Source organism: Schistocerca gregaria, chromosome 4, assembly GCF_023897955.1.
Source record: "Schistocerca gregaria isolate iqSchGreg1 chromosome 4, iqSchGreg1.2, whole genome shotgun sequence".
Lineage (NCBI taxonomy): Eukaryota > Metazoa > Arthropoda > Insecta > Orthoptera > Acrididae > Schistocerca > Schistocerca gregaria.
The window spans coordinates 198594401-198615701 of NC_064923.1; the positions used below are offsets into that span (position 1 = coordinate 198594401).

At 39.1% G+C, this 21301-nt stretch overlaps 1 protein-coding gene across 2 annotated transcripts in view; it reads right to left on the minus strand.

Moving 5' to 3' along the window:
- Positions 1 to 21301, minus strand: part of LOC126268142 (nucleolar complex protein 3 homolog) — a 100568-nt gene that overhangs the window by 32832 nt on the left and 46435 nt on the right. For both annotated transcript variants that reach the window (XM_049973673.1, XM_049973674.1), the window contains exons 4-8: positions 19259 to 19494; positions 18997 to 19153; positions 13534 to 13667; positions 791 to 991; positions 519 to 707 (exon numbers count right to left, since the gene is read on the minus strand). In XM_049973673.1, coding sequence (XP_049829630.1) covers positions 519 to 707; positions 791 to 991; positions 13534 to 13667; positions 18997 to 19153; positions 19259 to 19494 — 917 coding nt within the window. The remainder of the gene's footprint in view (positions 1 to 518; positions 708 to 790; positions 992 to 13533; positions 13668 to 18996; positions 19154 to 19258; positions 19495 to 21301) is intronic.

Genomic DNA, 21301 nt, shown 5'->3' on the forward strand with positions numbered 1-21301 from the left:
AGAGCAGCTAAACACTGCACGATGTGCTGGCAATGCCGATCGTGGATTACGTCAGCAATTCTTCTCTCATGTCTCTCCACTCTGCAATAGCCTAAAATATTCTCTTAACTCTATCACCACCCACAGTGCAAAACGTCTGCCCTTTGTGTCATTTATAACTCATTCAGTCGCATTAAACATCAACAGGGAGAAAAAGGGAAGAAGACAAGTGAGACGTTGAGTAAGAGTGTAAAATTGAGATAAACCTTACTAGGAAGAAATGTAAAACAGGGGAATTTTTAGCATTGATATTATGGTTTGTTTTTTACAGAAACTGGAAATTATTGGCATATAATTGTGAAAAATGTAAAATGGGAGAATGTAAAATCAAAGTTCCAGTGTCGTCATTTATCTGTGCACCTCAAAGTTTTTTCCAACCAATAGTCCTCATTATGTATTACAGTTACTTTTCCTTTTTTCTAAATAAAATAATGTTTATTTTTCAAATTATTTGCAATACATAACAAGAACCTACCTACCTTTCTCTCTCTCTTGGACATGGTCAGCAGTTTTTGCCTGTGTGTCTTAAATTTTTTCTGCTTTATGAAGTCTTCTTTTTCCTTGTCCAGGTTCACATCCTTGATTCGAAGGCTAAGTAAAACACCAAGAACCTCAACATGAACAGAATGTGAACGAGATTTTACCAGATGATTTATGCGTCGAACTATCTGAAACAGAGCAGATAGCAGAACTGAATGTGTGAATAACTTTTCAAATGAAGTGGTTTATTGTGTGTTTTCCATTCACTTACATCAAGGGAAATTTCCCCCTTTTTATCTTCCTTCAGAACAGTTTTTACTGCTTCTGCTACTTTTTCACGAACATCAGAGAAACGATGATTGAGAAACGGAATTATCATCTGTGCAAGATTTCGTGAAAAATTGAAATATGGGTGAGCAACCAAAAGCTCACACAAACATTGTACTGAAAGCTTTCCAAGTGCAATCTCTTGCTGGAACAAAAGAGGGAGAACATTTTATGCTATATTATGTTTTTCCACTATGAACACTGTTCCAGTGAAATAAAACAATAAATTTTATTTTGCCATGTTTCCAACTTAACTTTTTTACTAAACACTTTTATTCACAAGCTGTCTGTATAAGGAATGCATACCCCCTAATTTGATTTTACTAATAGCCACATAATCATATTCTATATTACTTTTAAAAAATTTACAGCTGGAGAAATCCATATGTAGTGTGTAATTAATCTTACAACTGAAAGTAAGTATTCAGAGCCAATAATGTTCATGTCTGTGGAAAACAAATTACTTATCGGGCCTTTCATGAAAAATATGACTTCCCACTCTTTCATATTGAATTTAATTGATGAAAGGAGAAAATATAAAAATGCAGTAAATGAAGCAGCCAAAAAGGAATACAAACGTCTCAAAAATGAGATCGACAGGACGTGCAAAATGGCTAAGCAGGGATGGCTAGAAGACAAATGTAAGGATGTAGAGGCTTATCTCACTAAGGGTAAGATAGATACTGCGTACAGGAAAATTAAAGAGACCTTTGTTGAAAAGAGGACCACTTGTATGAATATTAAGAGCTCAGATGGAAACCCAGTTCTAAGCAAAGAAGGGAAAGCAGAAAGGTGGAAGGAGTATATAGAGGGACTATACAAGGGCGATGTACTTGAGGACAACATTATGGAAATGGAAGAGGATGTAGATGAAGATGAAATGGGAGATATAATACTGCATGAAGAGTTTGACAGAGCACTGAAAGACCTGAGTCGAAACAAGGCCCTGGGATTAGACAACATTCCTTTAGAACTACTGACAGCCTTGGGAGAGCTAGTCATGACAAAACTCTACCATCTGGTGAGCAATATGTATGAGACAGGCGAAGTACCCTCAGACTTCAAGAAGAATATAATAATTCCAATCCCAAAGAAAGCAGGTGTTGACAGATGTGAAAATTACCGAACTATCAGTCTAATAAGTCACAACTGCAAAATACTAACGCGAATTCTTTACAAACGAATGGAAAAACTGGTAGAAGCGGACCTGGGGGAAGATCAGTTTGGCTTCCGTAGAAATGTTGGAACACGTGAGGCAATACTAACCTTATGACTTATCTTAGAAGAAAGATTAAGAAAAGGCAAACCTACGTTTCTAGCATTTGTAGACTTAGAGAAAGCTTTTGACAACATTGACTGGAATACCCTCTTTCAAATTCTGAAGGTGGCAGGGGTAAAATACAGGGAGCAAAAGGCTATTTACAATTTGTACAGAAACCAGATGGCAGGTATAAGAGTCGAGGGACATGAAAGGGAAGCAGTGGCTGGGAAGGGAGTGAGACAGGGTAGTAGCCTCTCCCCGATGTTATTCAATCTGTATATTGAGCAAGAAATAAAGGAAACAAAAGAAAATTCGGAGTAGGTATTAAAATTCATGGACAAGAAATAAAAACTTTGAGGTTCGCCGATGACATCGTAATTCTGTCAGAGACAGCAAAGGACTTGGAAGAGCACTTGAACAGAATGGACAGTGTATTGAAAGGAGGATATAAGATGAACATCAACAAAAGCAAAACGAGGATAATGGAATGTAGTTGAATTAAGTCAGGTGATGCTGAGGGAGTTAGATTAGGAAATGAGACACTTAAAGTAGTAAAGGAGTTTTGCTATTTGGGGAGTAAAATAACTGATGATGGTCGAAGTAGACAGGATATAAAATGTAGACTGGCAATGGCAAGGAAAGCGTTTCTGAAGAAGAGAAATTTGTTAACATAGAGTATAGATTTAAGTGTCAGGAAGTCGTTTCTGAAAGTATTTGTATGGAGTGTAGCCATGTACGGAAGTGAAACATGGACAATAAATAGTTTGGACAAGAAGAGAATAGAAGCTTTCGAAATGTGTTGCTACAGAAGAATGCTTAAGATTAGATGGGTAGATCACATAACCAATGAGGAGGTATTAAATAGAACTGGGGAGAAGAGGAGTTTGTGGCACAACTTGACAAAAAGAAGGGACCGGTTGGTAGGACATGTTCTGAGGCATCAAGGGATCACAAATTTAGCATTGGAGGGCAGCGTGGAGGGTAAAAATCGTAGAGGGAGACCAAGAGATAAATACACTAAGCAGATTCAGAAAGATGTAGGTTGTAGTAAGTACTGGGAGATGAAGAAGCTTGCACAGGATAGAGTAGCATGGAGAGCTGCATCAAACCAGTCTCAGGACTGAAGACCACAACAACAACAACTCTTTCATAAATTCTTGTAGTGATCTAATCAGCTTTCAAACTGATACTTCTGAAAGCAATGAGGAATATGTAAGGGAAGGGGTCGTGTGTGTGTGTGTGTGTGTGTGTGTGTGTGTGTGTGTGTGTGTGTGTGTGTGTGTGTGTTTAAGGTGTGGTTAGGATTTCATGTTCAACTGATGGCATGGCAAGCTGGAGCACAAGTTGACTGGACATGTAGTTTTGAAAGAAACCTTCCAGCAGTCATTCTATGGAATTTTGAGAAACTAAAGCACACTTGAAGATGCACATCACCTTACCTGGTATCAGGAACCATCTCTCTGTTGCTGAGGACATAGCTCAGAGTCTCTCAAGCTCAGGAGTTTTCAGTCATCATTGTAGTTTTTTTTTCTACATTAATAGAAAACAGTTTGGAGGCATGTGAATACACTCTTTAATTTCCACTGTAGTTGTGGAAATACTAGTAAGTGGATCAATTCAGAGACCTAAATTTTCTTATGTATCCAGCTTATACAATGCACACCTCGAGACAAAAAATGTAGTGTACACGAGTTGTGGAATGCATTTTTCATAAGTCATTTTTCCCTAAACAGAACCGACAAGGGACTGGACCGTCCCGATATGTCAAAACCTACCATGACTTTTTGTATATAGGAAGGATACACAAAAAGAAATGCATGGTCAAATTTGTAACTGCTAAGAGACATGAAAAGTTTTTTTAAGTGAAGGTATACAGTTTTGCTGCACAAAGAACTGCAGCCATGACAAAGAGCGCTTAGCACCATGTAGCTCAAAAATCCAGGGTGCACACAATGCAAGTTTTAAGCACTTAAACCATACCAAAAAAGTCACAGATCATTAATTTTTTGAATAACTTCCAGTCCACAACAGCTAAACTGTTGCTGGTGGAATTCTTACAAAGGTGACTAACAGAGGGGAAAAAATCTGAAATGCCTGATGTCACACAGCTGACTTCCATCAAGTGGGACACTAATTTGTTGAAATGAAATATTTCTTACCAATACATCATTTACAATATTTTGTAACATAGTTCTTATGATAATTTTTAATACTGTTCATTTTAGTAACAATGAGATAGTTCCTTGTTTATCCCCTATAGTTGTCATAAATACATGGAGTGTGTACAGACTGAAGAAAACAAAAATTTTCCTTGCACCAGAAATACTTGACAAAAAAATTAGTGCATTTAGGCACATGAAAGTAATTACTGGCTTTATTAACACAGAACTGGGATGGAGTAAGAAATGTCCTAGCCATTTTTCTTCATGTTGTGCTGCAAACAAAGCACACTCGATTAAATTCATAAAACATGGTGAAACAAACTGATAATTACTTAAGTTAAAGAATACTGTTCTCTTGATAAACCTGTAATGACAAAGAGCTATCTGAAATTGTATTGTTTGACAATTTCCTGAGAAATGCTTTACCCTGTCAAAAAAAAAAAAATTATCAAGAGGCTGAATCACATTAATTGTACCAGGTGGACTCTGTGTTGCTCTCAAAGACACAAGTGTCACTATCTACCATCCATGAGTCTAGAAGAAAGCAAGGCATTGTTTTCTGTAGCTGGTAAGAAGACATTTTGAATGAATTGTTGAAATTTATTCTTTCCCAATTTCTCAGGTTTTGATATGTCGATTACAAGATTTTTGCAACTAAACAGTCCATTTTTTTAATTTTTGGTCATAATTTGCCTTGAGATTTCTGAAAGCAAGTACAAATCTTCAGAAACAATATTTCACTCATATTTATCACTGGCCTATGGTATACATAAGTGTCACAGCGTTCATCGATTGCACAACTGACTCTGTCTTTTTCCACACCACAATGATAGCACAGTTTGCACACAGTATTTCCATGAAACCTGACTGATCAGCATTATATACAGCAGTTGCGGGGATAACAGTAAGCCTTGCCTTCATGTCAGCAAAAAATTTTTCTATAATGATGCCTGTTAATAGCCTCTCCTGTGTAAGTTTATGAAGCAAAATTTGTAGTTATCTGACCACCTATTCTGTACGATTTCTAGGATCTGCTTAACTAGGTCAAAGAAGCATCGAAATCAGCAGTGTTCAACTCACTTACAATTTGGCGGGCCTATTCTCATAGATCTCCATTGGTAATGGTATAATGTTTCTCAAGAACAGTTCTAAATCTTTTGACTACTTTTTCTTTCACTTTTTTCGAGTTTCATTTTTGAGCATATTTCTTTCTTCATGTAATTCTTTCTTCCATTTATGCAATTAATATTCAAGTTGTTTGAAATGAAATAGGTTTTGCACATTATTAAACTTATTCTTGTTCTGGACTCTTACTGGCACTGCTATCATCATTTGAAGTACAATATTCACAGAACTGTCACAGATATTTCCTATTTCTTATAACGTTTCTACAGTTTTTTTTAAAAAAAAATGTTGACACCATTTGTACGAATGTCTAAGAAATTAAACAGCAAATAACACTCTTGAAGGTGTTCAGGAGAAATAGGTGATTCTGATTTCATACCGTGTTCTTCATATTTCACCTGATCAAGACTGTGAAATTTAACACGCTTTCACATTCCTGTAAAACTCTGGAATTTGCACAAGGATATGTGTTATCACAAGAATATTTATGAAGAAAACACAATAAACACTGATTCAATTTCATATACATTATTAACAGTTGTTGATCATGCAAAGCAACTGGGAATGACTATGGATATTAAATGAGTTGCACATTTGAGTGAATACAAACAGAACAATCATGTCAGTGAAACTACCAACAGAACACGGAAATTTGCTTTGTAAAATATGATCACATTTTGTCGTGCTATTTGTTTACTGATGGACCATCTAGCCAGGATATGTGCCTTCTGTGTTGCACATGCTCAGTCTGCTACAGCTCTGCTCAAGCTGCATGGTGCACTAAGAATTTAGCAATTTTCAAGATTTTTTTAAATTTTGACAGTTCATTTCTTTTGGTTTTTTTCTTTCTGTACAAAATTTTGGGATGGGTTACGACATTTTGGACTGGACCATTCCCTCTTGAGTGCTACAAGTACCTGACATGCCAAATGCATTGAAATTATACACTACTTTTCCATCAGGAATCCCTTAAATTGATAGATGAATTAAACACTTATTATAGTTCCAAATCTATTAGGACTCAACTTGTAGATTTAATGGAACCTCACATGAACAACAAACCTAACATGTAGGAGTACTTTAGAACTTTGTATATTCACTACCTGAGTAGGAGCAGTGGCACTGAAATGATGTTTTGAACAGTAATTACATTTTAATACATGACAGCAATTTAAATGTTGTCAGTTTATTTTCTACAGGTATTTTCACTTTTAAAATGATAAAATCAAAAACAAAAGCCACCTGTTCCATTTTCAGCAATGGATTTTCTCTGAACTACACAGCATGTGGCAAATAAGGTCAGACATTAGCCACCAATTTTCGTAATGGTTACCCACCAATCATTTTCAGCACTACAGTATGCCCTAATGCAAGAATTTTGCCACAAGTGACGCCTATTGAGGCAGGGCAAAGGAAACGTGCAACCAGCTGCCTCTTGTGTCCATCAGAGAACCTGCAAGCTGACTAATAAGCATAATTACATATTATGAAATTCTGAATGAAGTAAAAGTCAGACAATTGAATTTACCACACCATGAGGAATTCTCTAAAGGATCCTCCCACTCCAAATTTTCAAAACCATAATTTTTCAAGTTATTATCAAAAAACTAAGGTACATAATTTAGATAAAATAACAACAAAATAAGACATTTTGAAAAGTATGTTAATATTGTCTTCTAAATTAGATAAATTACTACATTTTGGGGTAATCATTACAGATTAAATTACAAGAAACAAAATCAATGATCATTAAGTACTCTGGTTAATTAATATCCTTGTCTGCAGGATTATATTTGAGTAAACGGAAAATACTGTCTTTCTAACTAGTGGTAGAGATTCTGAATGAAGTTCATTTAGTGCTTAGGGAAATTATATATGCTTAATTTCTGCAAGGGAAAGAGACATTTTGCACAGAAACAAAGCAGGCAACTTCTTTTATTTGAGAATATCTGAGTTGGGCACCTATACGTAATTAAATATTGTTTATAGGTAATCAAGTATTGTTTATGGGCTCAGTCAGTATAGCATACCCAAACTACCTGTGGCCACCATTGTTCAAGTTTTGGTTAGCTGTCTGAGTTAATAGCACTTGTACTTCCATTCGATTGATGAAGTCTTCCATTTGCAGGGCATGCGACCATGCAGTCTTGGCATGTAGTAATTCCACGGAAACATCTTGATTGCTAAAACCTTTATTTATGACATGTTTTGAGTCATCATCATCAGATAAAATATGCTTAGGTGTATTTGCAAAAGAGGTTATCTGCAGACTTCGCATGGTGAAACACATCATAAATAAATTTTTTGTTGGTCAGGACATTTCTATGGAATTACTACATGATTGTAATATAGCTTGTGAGGTCTGAAAAGCTATTCTTGTTACCTTAATTATAAAATTCTGTCAAATGAAGTTCATTACGAGTGACTTTCTGAGGGCAGTAGGCTTTTAATTGATCCTGTGAAGGGTGTTCAGGTGGCAAAATTCGAAGAAAACTGCCCACGAATGGCACAAATCTGGGTTAAACTTGAGTTGTAGTGCACAGCTGTAATACATTATACACAATCAACACAGCTAATACTCTATGCAGAGTAAAATATTTGTTTCCTGAATGAAGTTTGAGAGTCTATGGGTGCAACACCACAGATTGTCTGAACTCAACACAGGCCTCTTCTTTTTCAGTTTTTGCTGCTACTGCAGTTTCTGCAAGACTGAAAGTCATTTTGAGCTTGTATTTCTGTGTGAAGTAGGAAGTGTGTTCAAACATTAAAAGTAGCAATGGTGGACTTAAATAGAATATAAGGCAACCTGAGGCTATTCCACACGCCCCAGCAAGTCTGTATCTGCCATCCATGGTATCACATATTATAATATACTGTTCTACTGAGATGTGTTAAATATCTCACGTGAAAAATGCAGCTGTAAAAACTATTTTGAATTAGATCAGGATGAAAATGGCACTTCATAATTGATTTTCATGTGCTGCTTGTGTTTAAAATTTCAGAGATGGCTGTAAATGTATATTATGAGCATTAAACACACACAAACACAACTTAACAACATACAAAATGATTTCTCTGTACTTAATTAACAATCTTGTAATGATTACACATCACACCAGTTTTTTATGCCCAACATGGTGATACAACACAAGACAGCTGTTGACTTTCACTGCTTCTCACTGTTGTCACAACTTTGAGTTCTCAGTTGTTTGGCCTTCCCATCTGTGTGGTAGTGTTAAAAAGAGTCCCTACATACAAGCGAGGAGGGAGTCCTTCACCATTAAATTAGCATGAAGTATTATTCTTATTTATCATTTTTTCCTACATTATAAACAGTGCATACACTAGCCAAAATTTTCAAAATGCTCACTGCAATCAGAAAATTCTCTGCGCAGTATTTTTCCTGATATCTGATTTGTTTCCACTTCTTATCAACAAAATGGTTTTTATCCCTCCAATAAGTAAAAAAGATGGTGTTTTAGATGGCATGATCCTTTTGAAGGTAGTATGCCCTTAAGGTGTTTGTCCACTAGTGAGTAACTTCCACAAGTAACTTCTGCAGACACTTGCTGAGGTGTCAACGTAGAACAAAACTTGTGCAAGTTTACTCTTGCAAGTTAATCTATTGAAGGATAAACTTGCCACAAAAAAAAAAAAAAAAAAAAAAAAAAAAAAAAAAAAAAAAAAAAAAATTAAGAAGAAAAATTAGTGTTTGGGTGAAGAAATGGATATAGAAGCATACATATTTAAGCTGTTGAGAAACACTACTGAATGAAATAATATGAGAGGACTCCATTCAGATTAATAACTTTCTAAGAATACTGTACCAGTATGTTAGTTTCAAACATCCCTTGCATATTGTACAATCAAATATTCAAAAGCAAGATACAAAATTGCAGCAAGCTATACCACCTAGAGATGGCCTTTTAATAATTCTTCGATTTTTGGAAAAAGTATTTATTATTTATATAAAAGACCTATATGACACAAATAGCAAACCAGAAACTCTGGAACTTGAATCACACAACAGTCTAAGTGATGACAAGAAAGGACCAACCATCATACTGGAAGAAGTAAACTCTGCCGTAGCTGCAATGAAAAATGGCAAAGCAGTAGGTACAGATACGATACCGGGAGAAATATTAAAATGCTTGAAACAAGATGGGATAAGAGAAATATTGAGATTATGTAAAAAAATATATGACAGTGGTGAATGGCCTGAGGACTTTCTGACAACAGTAATGATTTGATTGCCGAAAAAACAAGAAACCAATAAATGCAGCGAGCACAGGACAATCAGCCTCATTTCACATGCAGCCGAAGTGATGTTAAGAATAATTAATAAAAGGCTTGAAAAAGTAATGCAGGAGAATCTTGGCGAGGAGCAGTTTGGCTTTAGATGGAATACGGGCACCAGAGATGCAATAGGGCTACTACAAATCTTGGGAGAAAGATTTATTAAAAATGGAAGAGACCTATATATATGTGCTTCATCGATCTAGAAAAGGCATTTGACAATGTGGTTTGGGACAAGCTGGCGACTATAATGAGGGAAAAGAGCGTGGACTGGAAAACCAGAAGACTTGTAAACTCATTATTTCTTAATCAAAAAATTTCAATTAATGTGAGAGGAGAAAGTGCAACCTGGATCGGACTAGGAAAAGGAGTAAGACAAGGATGCTGTCTATCACCTACTCTTTTCAACCTCTACTTGGAAAACATGACTGACCAATGCTCATTAGATGACAAAGGCATAGAAATTGGAGGAAGAAGAGTAGGGGGTTTGAGGTTTGCTGATGACATGGTCCTTCTAGCCACAGGGGAAAAAGAATTATAGGATTTGGTGGACACCACTGAAACTAACAGAAAAAATATGGAACGAAAATTAACACAAATAAAACAAAAATATTGGCACTAGGAGGAAATAAGGAAATGAAAATTATGCTGAATGGATAAATACTAGAACAGGTGCAAAATTTTTAAGTATATTGGAAGCAGGATAGACACTGACTGGAAGTCATCATCATCATTTAAGACTGATTATGCCTTTCAGTGTTCAGTCTGGAGTATAGCCCCCCTTATAAAATTCCTCCATGATCCCCTATTCAGTGTTAACATTGGTGCCTCTTCTGATGTTAAACCTATTACTTCAAAATCATTCTTAACCGAATCCAGGTACCTTCTCCTTGGTCTGCCCCGACTCATCCTACCCTCTACTGCTGAACCCATGAGTCTCTTGGGTAACCTTGCTTCTCCCATGCGTGTAACATGTTGCCATCCTGTGAGAATATACATCCTAAGTACTTGAAACTGTCCACCTGTTCTAACTTTGTTCCTCCTATTTGGCACTCAATCCGTTTATATTTCTTTCCCACTGACATTACTTTCGTTTTGGAGATGCTAATCTTCATACCATAGTCCTTACATTTCTGATCTAGCTCTGAAATATTACTTTGCAAACTTTCAATCGAATCTGCCATCACAACTAAGTCATCTGCATATGCAAGACTGCTTATTTTGTGTTCACATATCTTAATCTCACCCAGCCAGTCTATTTTTTTCAACTTATGATCCATAAATAATATGAGCAACAGTGGAGACAGGTTGCAGCCTTGACTTACCCCTGAAACTACTCTGAACCATGAACTCAATTTACCGTCAACTCTAACTGCTGCCTGACTATCCATGTAAAGACCTTTAATTGCTTGCAAAAGTTTGCCTCCTATTCCATAATCTCCTAGAACAGACAATAATTTCCTCCCAGGGAACCAGTCATATGCCTTTTCTAGATCTATAAAGCATAGATACAATTCCCTGTTCCACTCATAACACTTCTCCATTATTTGCCGTAAGCTAAAGATCGGGTCCTGACAACCTCTAAGAGGCCTAAACCCACACTGATTTTCATCCAATTAGTCCTCAACTAATACTCGCACTTTCCTTTCAACAATGCCTGAGAAGATTTTACCCACAACACTGATTAAAGAGATACCTCTGTAGTTGTTACAATCTCTTCTGTTTCCATTTTTAAAGATTGGTGCGATTACTGCTTTTGTCCAGTCTGATGGAACCTGTCCCGACTCCCATGCCATTTCAATTAAGTGCACCACAGAAATGAAAACAAGGATAGCAATGGCAAAAGAGACATTTTATAAGAGAAGGAGAATTTTCTGCAGTGTTCTGGACAGAGAACTAAGGAAGAGACTCATAAAATGTTTTATATGGAATGTTCTTCTATATGGCGCTGAAACATGGACTATGAGGAAGATAGACAGAGAAAGGCTAGAGGCTTCTGAGATCTGGATATGGCGGAGGATGGAAAGAATAAGCTGAATGAACAGAGTAGAAAATGAAGAGGTACTGAGGAGAGTGGGAGAGAAAAGACAGTTACTAGATGTAATAAAGAGAAGAAAAAGAAATTGGATTGGATTGGACATGTATTAAGAAAGAATGATGGACTGATAAAAACAGTTTAAGAAGGTTATGTAGAACAGACAAGGAAGTGAGGAAGGAAGAGATTCCAGATACTGGATGACATGATGGATGCTGCAACATACAGCAGCCTTAAGAAGGAAGCAATGGAGTGCAGAAAATGGAGAGGCAAAGGATCTGCTAATATAGCAGATAACTGATGATGATGATTTATTATTTGTATTACAAACATAATGCAGTTATGTTTATGAAAACATTAAAAAACCTGATAAAATTTGATGTCTGTACTGCCATTCTATTTCTCCTTGTGGCGAAACAAAGTAGTCTGAAATTAATTTCATGCGTACTTGGCTGTGGTGCCAATTATATATGTTTAGGGGGTTCCAATAGTTCATTTGTTTGGACCCATCTGTATTTGCACTATTATTCTTTCTGACAGTCATTTTCAAAACTTCCAGCAATTGGGAAGTTCAGCAAGTACTTGCAGCAAGATGCGAGAAATAGTTTCCACTAATTTGTGTAAGCTACTTCTCCAAGCTGACGAAACTTGTGGAAGTTGACTTGGTGGGGATGTTTCTACATGAAACAACTTGCAGAAGTTTATTTGCTGGTGGACACACACCTTTAAATTCCTCCAATCTAACCTAGTCAAGCAGTAACAAAGGGATCTAAAATTAAACATGGAAGTTAAACCATGGCTTGACTAGACTGAAACTTTAACTCTGTAGGTTAAAATAGTTGCTGATCCAGAGCTTGAACTGTGAACCCTGGCTTTAGCATGAAATTCTCTTACTGTCTGAACTATCCAGGCATGACTCACTATCTGCCCACAGAACTACCATTCTGCCAGTATCTCTCTTCCACTTTCTTCCAGGAGTGTTAACCCAGCAGGGCATGTAGGTGAGCTTTTGTAAAATTTGGAAAGTAGGAGATAGGTACTAACAACAAAACAGCAGTAAGGGCGAGTTGTGAGAAATGCTTGGATAGAACAGGTGCTATGAACATAACATCTGGGAGGCAAGATTCCAGATCAACATCCTGGATAGAGATAAATTTTCATTCTGAGAGGAAACATCATTCTCTCTCTCTCTTTTTTAACACTCTAGTTCCAGGAATAAAAGTAGCAACAAGTGGGGCATGGGGAGAGGGGGGGGGGGGGGGCAATCTCTATGAGCTGCTAGAAATTGAATTAAGAACCTTTGGATTTGTAATCTGAGATCCACCGAATCAAATTCCAAACAGGGTAAAATTATTTTAAAAAAAATTAAATAAATAAATAAAGAAAGAAAGAAAGAAAATAAAATAAATATTTAGGCGTTGAAACATTGGAGGTGATCCATCAAAGTCACTGGGTAATTTCTGACATTTCACACGCAGGATTTCTTCCAGTGTCCTAACACATTTACACTTACATGACACTGATACTTACGTTCACTAATGTCTGATGATAATTTCATAAGATGCTGAGTATGAAATTCATAAATTGTCCAGATTTTTAAATTTATATCGAACATGGAGTAATTACAAAATTACAATGTGACTATGAATCTTATTTTTAAGAGTTTGATTCACTGATGACCAGCAAGTAACAACTAAAAGTTTAACCCCTTACAATAATTACATTTTTATCAGCTATAAATTACTGAGTTCCTACCTGTCAAGTATTCAAAATTTATATTTTCTGTATTAAATGAAGAAATAGCTTACCTCTGAAAATACTTTTGTGTTTCCTCTTTTGGGGCAGAGAATATTTGTCAGTTTCTCCAGTTTCTGAAGATACATTTTGTACGCTTTTAACAAACTTTTTTCATAATTTTGTAATTGTAAAGTTGTTTTCTTTACTGAAATCAGAAATTAAATTATATTAAATTTGTGACTGCAATTCATCAGGTGGACTGGGTGGCATGGGAGTTCATTTCAGATGGGGTGTGACAAGGGGGGGGGGGGGGGGGGGGGAGGCGGTAGGTAGGAACAGGGGTTGGGTGTTAGTAGCTAGTAGCTCGAAGTGTGTCGGCTGGTTTGCTGGCTAAGAATGCGGGAGGGAGAGGTGGCAGTTGTATGGGCTAGAGCCGGTGTGAAGTGGTGCACTAAGAAGGTGACATGGATACTTGAATTGGGAGGGGTCAATAGAACACAGAAAGGGGAAACTGTTGGATTAAGAGTGAGGGGACAGTGGGTTAGCAGAGAGTGAGACCAGGTGGTTTACAGGAGGGGAGGATGTGTTGCAAGAATGACTCCCATCTGTATCACACAGAAAATCTGGTGGTAGAAGGACGGATCCAGATGGTCCAGGTTGAGAAGCAGCCATTGAAATTGGGTTTGTTACGTTCAGCTGCACGGATTGGCACAGCATTGTCCACTTTGCTCTTGGGCACAGTCTGATGACAGCCATTCATTCTGTTGGACAGCTGCTTGGTTGTCATATTGACATAAAAAGCTGTGCAGTAATGGCGGCAGAGTTGGTATGAGATGGCTGCTTTCACAGGTGGGCCTGTCTCAGATAGTTTAGAAAAATCAAGTGACTGGACTGGAGTAGGAAGTGCTGGATAGGTGGACTGAGTAGGTCCTGCAACTGTATCTTCCGTAGGAATAAGATCCCTTTAGCAGTGGGTTGGGAGGAGAAGTGGCATAGAGATGGAATAGGATGACATCAATGTTGGATGGGTAATGGAATACCACTTTTAGCGAATGGGGGGAGGGGGCGAGATCTTGGGTAAGATGTCTCTTTTTTCACAGCATGATAAATAATGAAATCCTGGCAAAGGTTGTGGTTCAGTTGTTCCACTCCAGGGTGAACACAGTCGTCTCATAACAACTCTGCTGCAATACTACACATCCAACCAGCTGTACACCCACATGAATGGCCACTGCCAAACTGTGGCCAAAAACCTCGTTGGCCACCCAGTGGTACAACATGCATCTGAATACAACACACTCGATTTCAATGGCTCCTTCACAACCTGGACCATCTGTAGCCTTCCCCTTCCTGAACTATGCACATGGGAATACTCCTTGCAACATATATTTTGCTCTCGCAACCCTCCTGGCCTCAATTGCCATTAATCCAATGTCCCTACACATTCTAATCAACAGTTTCCCCTTCTTCTGTCCTATCACCCCTTCCTGATTTATGCCTCCATGTCATCTTTCATTGTGTGCTGTTTCCCACTGGCTATGGTACCCGTGCATCACATGCTTAGCTTGTGCACATGCCACACCTCCCTCCTGCATTCCTAGACAGTAAATTGGCTGCCTCCCTCAGAGCTGCTAATTACCCACCCCTTTTACTGATTCCCACTTCTCTCTCCCTCTATTCACCCCATCCAATACAACCCCAACCCAAACCGCATTCACAGCATTGAGCATCCAGCTGGCGTTATGTAGAGGCACAGGTGTGTGTGTGTGTGTGTGTGTGTGTGTGTGTGTGTGTGTGTGTGTGTGTGTGTGTGTGCGTGTGTGTGTGCGTGTGTGTGTACACCCAATAAACAAGCAGAATTATGCATACAGAGTAATTTACAATGACACAGCCACATAAAACTAATCATAATAGAGGTAGGTTTCACACTGAGATTCATCAGAAGAATTCTCTGAAAGTGTACTCCACCCACAAATGTGGCAGTTTAAGAAACTCTCATTCAAAAGTCATTTAGTATTAACGCTTAGTCTGTGACACTTGCTAGGTGGGACTGTTGGGGGGAAACAGAGAAGATTCAAACCGGTGGAGGACATTTTGTCACAGGTTTGCTTAGTAAGCACCACAGTGTCATAGACATGCTCATCCATCTCCTGTGGTAGACGCTACAATAAAGGCATTTTGTATCACAGTTTGGCTTACAGTCAACAACATCAAAGAATATGTGAAGAGTCCACCAACACATAGCTTTCCCACACACCTACCTTGCAAAAAGTCCATGACGACAAAATTTAAGATCTAAGTTCATACGGGGCCTTACTAACAGTCATTCCATTACTGAAACAGGAAAGGGGGAAGTGCTAGTGTTATCTAGAGACCCCTCTAACATAAACAATATGGTGCTGAGTTGTGATAGGCACAACTTCCTATTCCCGCCTCAGAGTACCAATGTCCACCACTTCTACAACAACCTCCAAACCTCCCCACGACCCTTCATAGCTGACAAACCCTGTCTCACAGGCCTACTACACTTACCCCACCCTCCAAAACTCCCTCCCATCACCACACAGTACCCAGAACCTAAACAGACCCACAACACAGTTACAAACCTTTCCTCCAGAAGCCTTAGTCCCACAGAAATATCAGTCCTTTCCAAAGGCCTCACCTTTTGCCCCAGTCCCAAATTCAACCATGCACAACTAGTTAAAGACATTCTCTCCTTCTCCCGGTCCCTACAGTGGAAACACTTTTTCGCCACCAACCCGATCAATCAGACTCAACCAAAGACCAATACTGAACTTTGCCTAACTCAGTTCACTCCTCTATCCAACCGTGATCCACCCCCACTGCCTCCAAACCACCCCCTGTTAACTTTCCAGAATTTCTTAACCTCGAACCTTGCCTCACCATCATTCCCCAAATCCCTCAACATGCAAACTAATCTTACATCCGCAGAAAGAACCGCAGTCCACCATCTAAAATCTGATCCTGACCTGCAGACAAAGGTTCCACCACCGTTGTTTTGAACTGCAAGGATTATGTGGCAGAAGGACTCTGTCAACTGTCAGATACTTCCACCTACAAACCATGCCACAGTGATCCCATTCCAGTAATCCAGCAGGATCTCCAGTCACTACTCAAATCCTTAGGCCCATCCCAGAACCTCTTCCCAGAGTCCATCTCTCTACTTACCCCTACCACTCCCTGCACTCCCACCTTCTATGTGCTTCCTAAAGTCCATAAACCCAACCACCCAGGATGCCCCATTATGGCCGGCTACTGTGCCCCCACTAAGAGAATCTCTGCTCTTACAGACGAACACCTTCAACCTATTACCTGGAACCTATCCTTCTCTATAAAAGATACCAACCATTTCGTCAACTGACTTTCCACAGTTCCTGTCCCTTTACTACATGGTGCCCTGCTCATCACTATTGATACCACCTCCCTGTACACTAACATTCCCAAAGCCCATGGCCTTACAGCTATCGAACACTACATTTCCAGACACCCTATGGATTCCAAACCAACACTCTGCTTCCTAGTCTCCATGACCAACTATGTCCTCACCCACGATTACTTCTCCTTTGAAGGCATTACCTACAAACAAATCTGCGGTACGGCTATGGGCACCCGCATGGCACCATCCTATGCTAACATATTCAGGGCCATCTAGAGGAATCCTTCCTAAAAACCCAGAATCCTAAACCCCTCACCTGGTTCAGATTCATTTATGACATCTTTGCCATCTGGATTGAAGGTGAGGACACCCTATTCACATTCCTCCACTACCTCAACAAGTTCTCCCCCATTTTCTTCACCTGGTCCTACTCAACCCAACAACCCATCTTCCTAGATGTTGACCTTCACCTCAGAGATGGCTACATCAGTACCTCCATCCATATCAGACCGACTAACCACCAGCAATATCTCCACTTCATCAGCTGCCACCCATTCCATACAGACTGTAGTTATCCTCCCATCCTTGTGCAAAAGCAAATTCCCATGCCTTATCTTTCCAATCTCCCACTAACTTCCAAAGTCCCACAGTCTGGCCACAGAGCAGCATTCCCCTCGTAACTCAGTACCGCCCGGGACTGGAGCAACTGAATTACATTCTCCGCCAGGGTTTCAATTAGCTTTCGTCTAGCCCTAAAGTGAGAAATGTCCTGCTCACTATCCTTCCCACCCCTCCTACTGTGGTATTCTGCCGTCCACCGAACCTACACAATATACTCGTCCATCCTTACACAACCCCTGCTCCAAATCTCTTATCTCATGGCTCATACCCCTGTAATAGACCTAGATACAAGACCTGTCCCACACATCCTCTTACCACTACCTGCTCCAGGCCGGCCACTAACATCAAAGGCAAGGCTACCTGTGAAACGAGTCATGTGATTTACAAGCTAAGCTGCAACCACTGTGCTGTGTTCTATGTAGGCATGACAACAAACAAGCTGCCTGTCCGCATGAATGGCCACCAACAAACTGTGGCCAAAAAACAAGTGGACCACCCTGTTGCTGAACACGCTGACAAACATGATATCCCTCATCTCAATAACTGTTTCACAGCCTGTGCCATATGGATCCTTCCCACCAACACCAGCTTTTCTGAATTGCACAGATGGGAACTTCCCCTGCAATACATCCTACATTCCCGTAACCCTACTGGCCTCAACCTTCGTTAGTCACTGTCCTCACCCATCGAGCCCCCTCTCTGTTCCCATTCCAGGACTACACAGCCATCATTTCATTGCCACACCCAGTCATTTAATTTCTTTTTATTTCTCTCCTTTCTGCTACTTACCCCCTCCCCCATCCACATCTTCTCTCCTGCCCTCCGTCTAAACTGCAACACTTCACTGTCTAACAAAGAGATAGAGGGGCTGGCCAGTACTTACCTCAGCTCAGTACAGCCAATAGAAACACAAAAAACAACTGAAAATTTAAGTTCCTAGCTTTCGGAATAAATGTTCCTTCATCAGGGAGGAGAGAGGGGAAAGAAAGGGAAGAAGGGAAAGTGGATTTAGTTACTCACAACCCAGGTTATGAAGCAACAGGGAAAGGAAAACAGGGAGGGTAGCAAGGATGGAGGCATGGTTTGCTACCTTCCCTGTTTTCCTTTCCCTGTTGCTTCATAACCTGGGTTGTAGCCTGGATATACCATTATTTGATTTCACCTAATTACATCAACAAAAATGACTAACAGAATTAAAGAAAGTCAAAGGTCACTGGAGTACAGAGTACTGAATGAAATATCCTATCAATATAGTCAATAAAAAGTCTCAAAACAACGTACTATTTTTCAAAACTTTCAGTCCATGTTTTCTGCTCCAACTACACCCTCTGTGTCCATTTGGTTAATTTTATTGTTGAACAATATATATAAATCACACACAGAAATTGTAACATTTCAAAAATTAATCTAATTTTAAAAAAAAGTTTTTTCCCCTGTAAGGCTCTTATCTCATAGATGATTACAATAACTTTACAAGAAAAAGGAGACTTTAAAATTAAATAAAGGAGTTACATACATTTTACTCCTGCAGTTTCCTGGTGCTTAATTTGATATGCAGGTAGGAGGTCTTTAAAAACTTCCAGCAATGAAACACATGCCAGTTTGCAAACTGTAATACGTATTTCAGGAGTTCTTTCTTCCATAATTTCCAGCAACGCCTTGAAATTTTTCACCTGGGCAACATACCACAAGTTAATTCAGTTAGACTTACTCCAACATTATGACTAGACAAACATATAATTCAACACCAGCAAGTTATAAATAAATACGATTAATACCTTTGTCTCTGGTGCCTCAAGGAGTCCACTAGAAAGGACACCAATCTGAAATTTACGTTTCTGAAGAAGCTGTTGCCTATGAAAAATTAACTGTGCTGTGCTGACTGGTACGTTTGGATTCAATGAATCACCTTCGACTGTTTCATCAAGCACAATTTCACCATCACTCTCACTATCAGGTTCCACTGCCTTTCCTTCTTCAGGTATATTTTCTTTTTCATTATCTTCATCATTCACTACAATTAGAAAGGTGTAACAAAACAATAATGATGTAGTATAAACATATATTTTATAAAAGCAGAGGAGACATGTGTACATAATACTTTCAGAAATGGCTGTAGCCATAAGTATAAGAGGAGTAACCATGCACTACGGATGTAGATTATGTTGGAAGTTCAAAACAAAGTTCGCAGAAAACAAGTTGACAGTCCGGTTTTCTCAGAGATTTTTTAAATATGGTGCTTTCAACTGAGGAACATATTTTTCTTGTTGAACGCATTCTTCTACAAGGTGATAAACAATTTTCTGTACCTCATTATAATGCAATTTATTGACTTATTGATAAACTTTGAGAGACAGTCTCGATTTAGATGCCGAATGAACTGCAAGACCATCTAAATTAAACGAACAGAAGTAGTTGCGTATCTTTGACTCAACACAACAGAGACCTGCAACCTGTATGAAGTGACAGCAGTGTGAGAATATAAAAATTGGATCATGAAAAGCGAATTTGTTACTGTAAATGGTTTACATCCTCTATTGAGAAGAATACCACTGATTTCTTGATGCCATCTTCTATACAGATGAGGCCTGGTCCCAACTCTCTGGTCATGTTAAAGCAAAAAGCCACAAGTATGGTCCATGAGAATCCTTGTGCTGTGCTTGAAATGCCACGGCGTGAACAGGAAACTGGAGTGTGGGTTCCAGTATCCAGATGGTACCTTATTTGAAGAGACTGTGAATAGTGAACATTATTGTTTAATGATCCACAATTTCACTTGCTAATGATTTTAATAAGACTGCACTACTTCACGCTCAGCTAACAAAACTATGAACCTTCCTAGAGTGTTTTTTGGGAAAGTGTCATCTCAAACCATATGACCCCCTTGCTCATGAGACCTTATTACCAGACTTTTTTTGTGGGGAGCAGCAAAATCTGTAGTGTGTCACCATCATTTAACTTCGATCACAAACATCACCTATGCCATCAACGGCAGGGTTACATGTGAGATCAGTCATTTGATTTACAAGCTAAGCTGCAACCACTGTGTTGTGTTCTGTGTGGGCATGACAATCAACAAGCTGTCTGTCCAGATGACAGGCCACCTACAAACTGGGACCAAGAAACAGCTGGACCAACGAGCCGCTGAGCACGCTGCCCAACACAACGTTCTTCATTTTAATGACTGCTTCAGAGAGTGTGTCATCTGGATACTTCCTACCAACACCAGCTTTTCTGAACTTTGCAGGTTGGAACTCTCTTTGCAATATATCTTATGTTCCCATAATATTCCTGGCCTCAACCTTCATTAGTCAGTGTCCTTCACCCCCCTCACTGTTCCCACACTAGCACTACACAGCCCTCTATTCCACCAATGCACTTACAACCTTTTTACTGCCCCCACTTTCCCTCCATCTAACCTAACAACCTAGCAGTCCTACCCTCTCTCTATCTTGTCCCTGTATGCTCCCACAAGCAGCACTCTACCCTCTCCCAACCCTACTCTACTATCCCTCCGTCTCCCTGTCCTAGCCTCCTCCTTATCCTTCCCAGCCTGATTGCTTCTCCCATCATGTGCACCTATTCGCAGTCTGGCCTTGGCAGTCAGACATGTTATATATGGGGGAGTTGTGTTCACGTATATGCGTGCATGGTTTTTTAACATTGTCAAATTTGGAAGGAGGCATTTTTGGCTGAAGCTTACTTGTCTGACAGTGTTTTTATTATGCCTATCTGTGACTCAATATACCTGCTATAGGGTGAGTAGCAATATATTGTTTCATTAACATTGTCATCATTACATCCTGGATTTTCCATCGTTT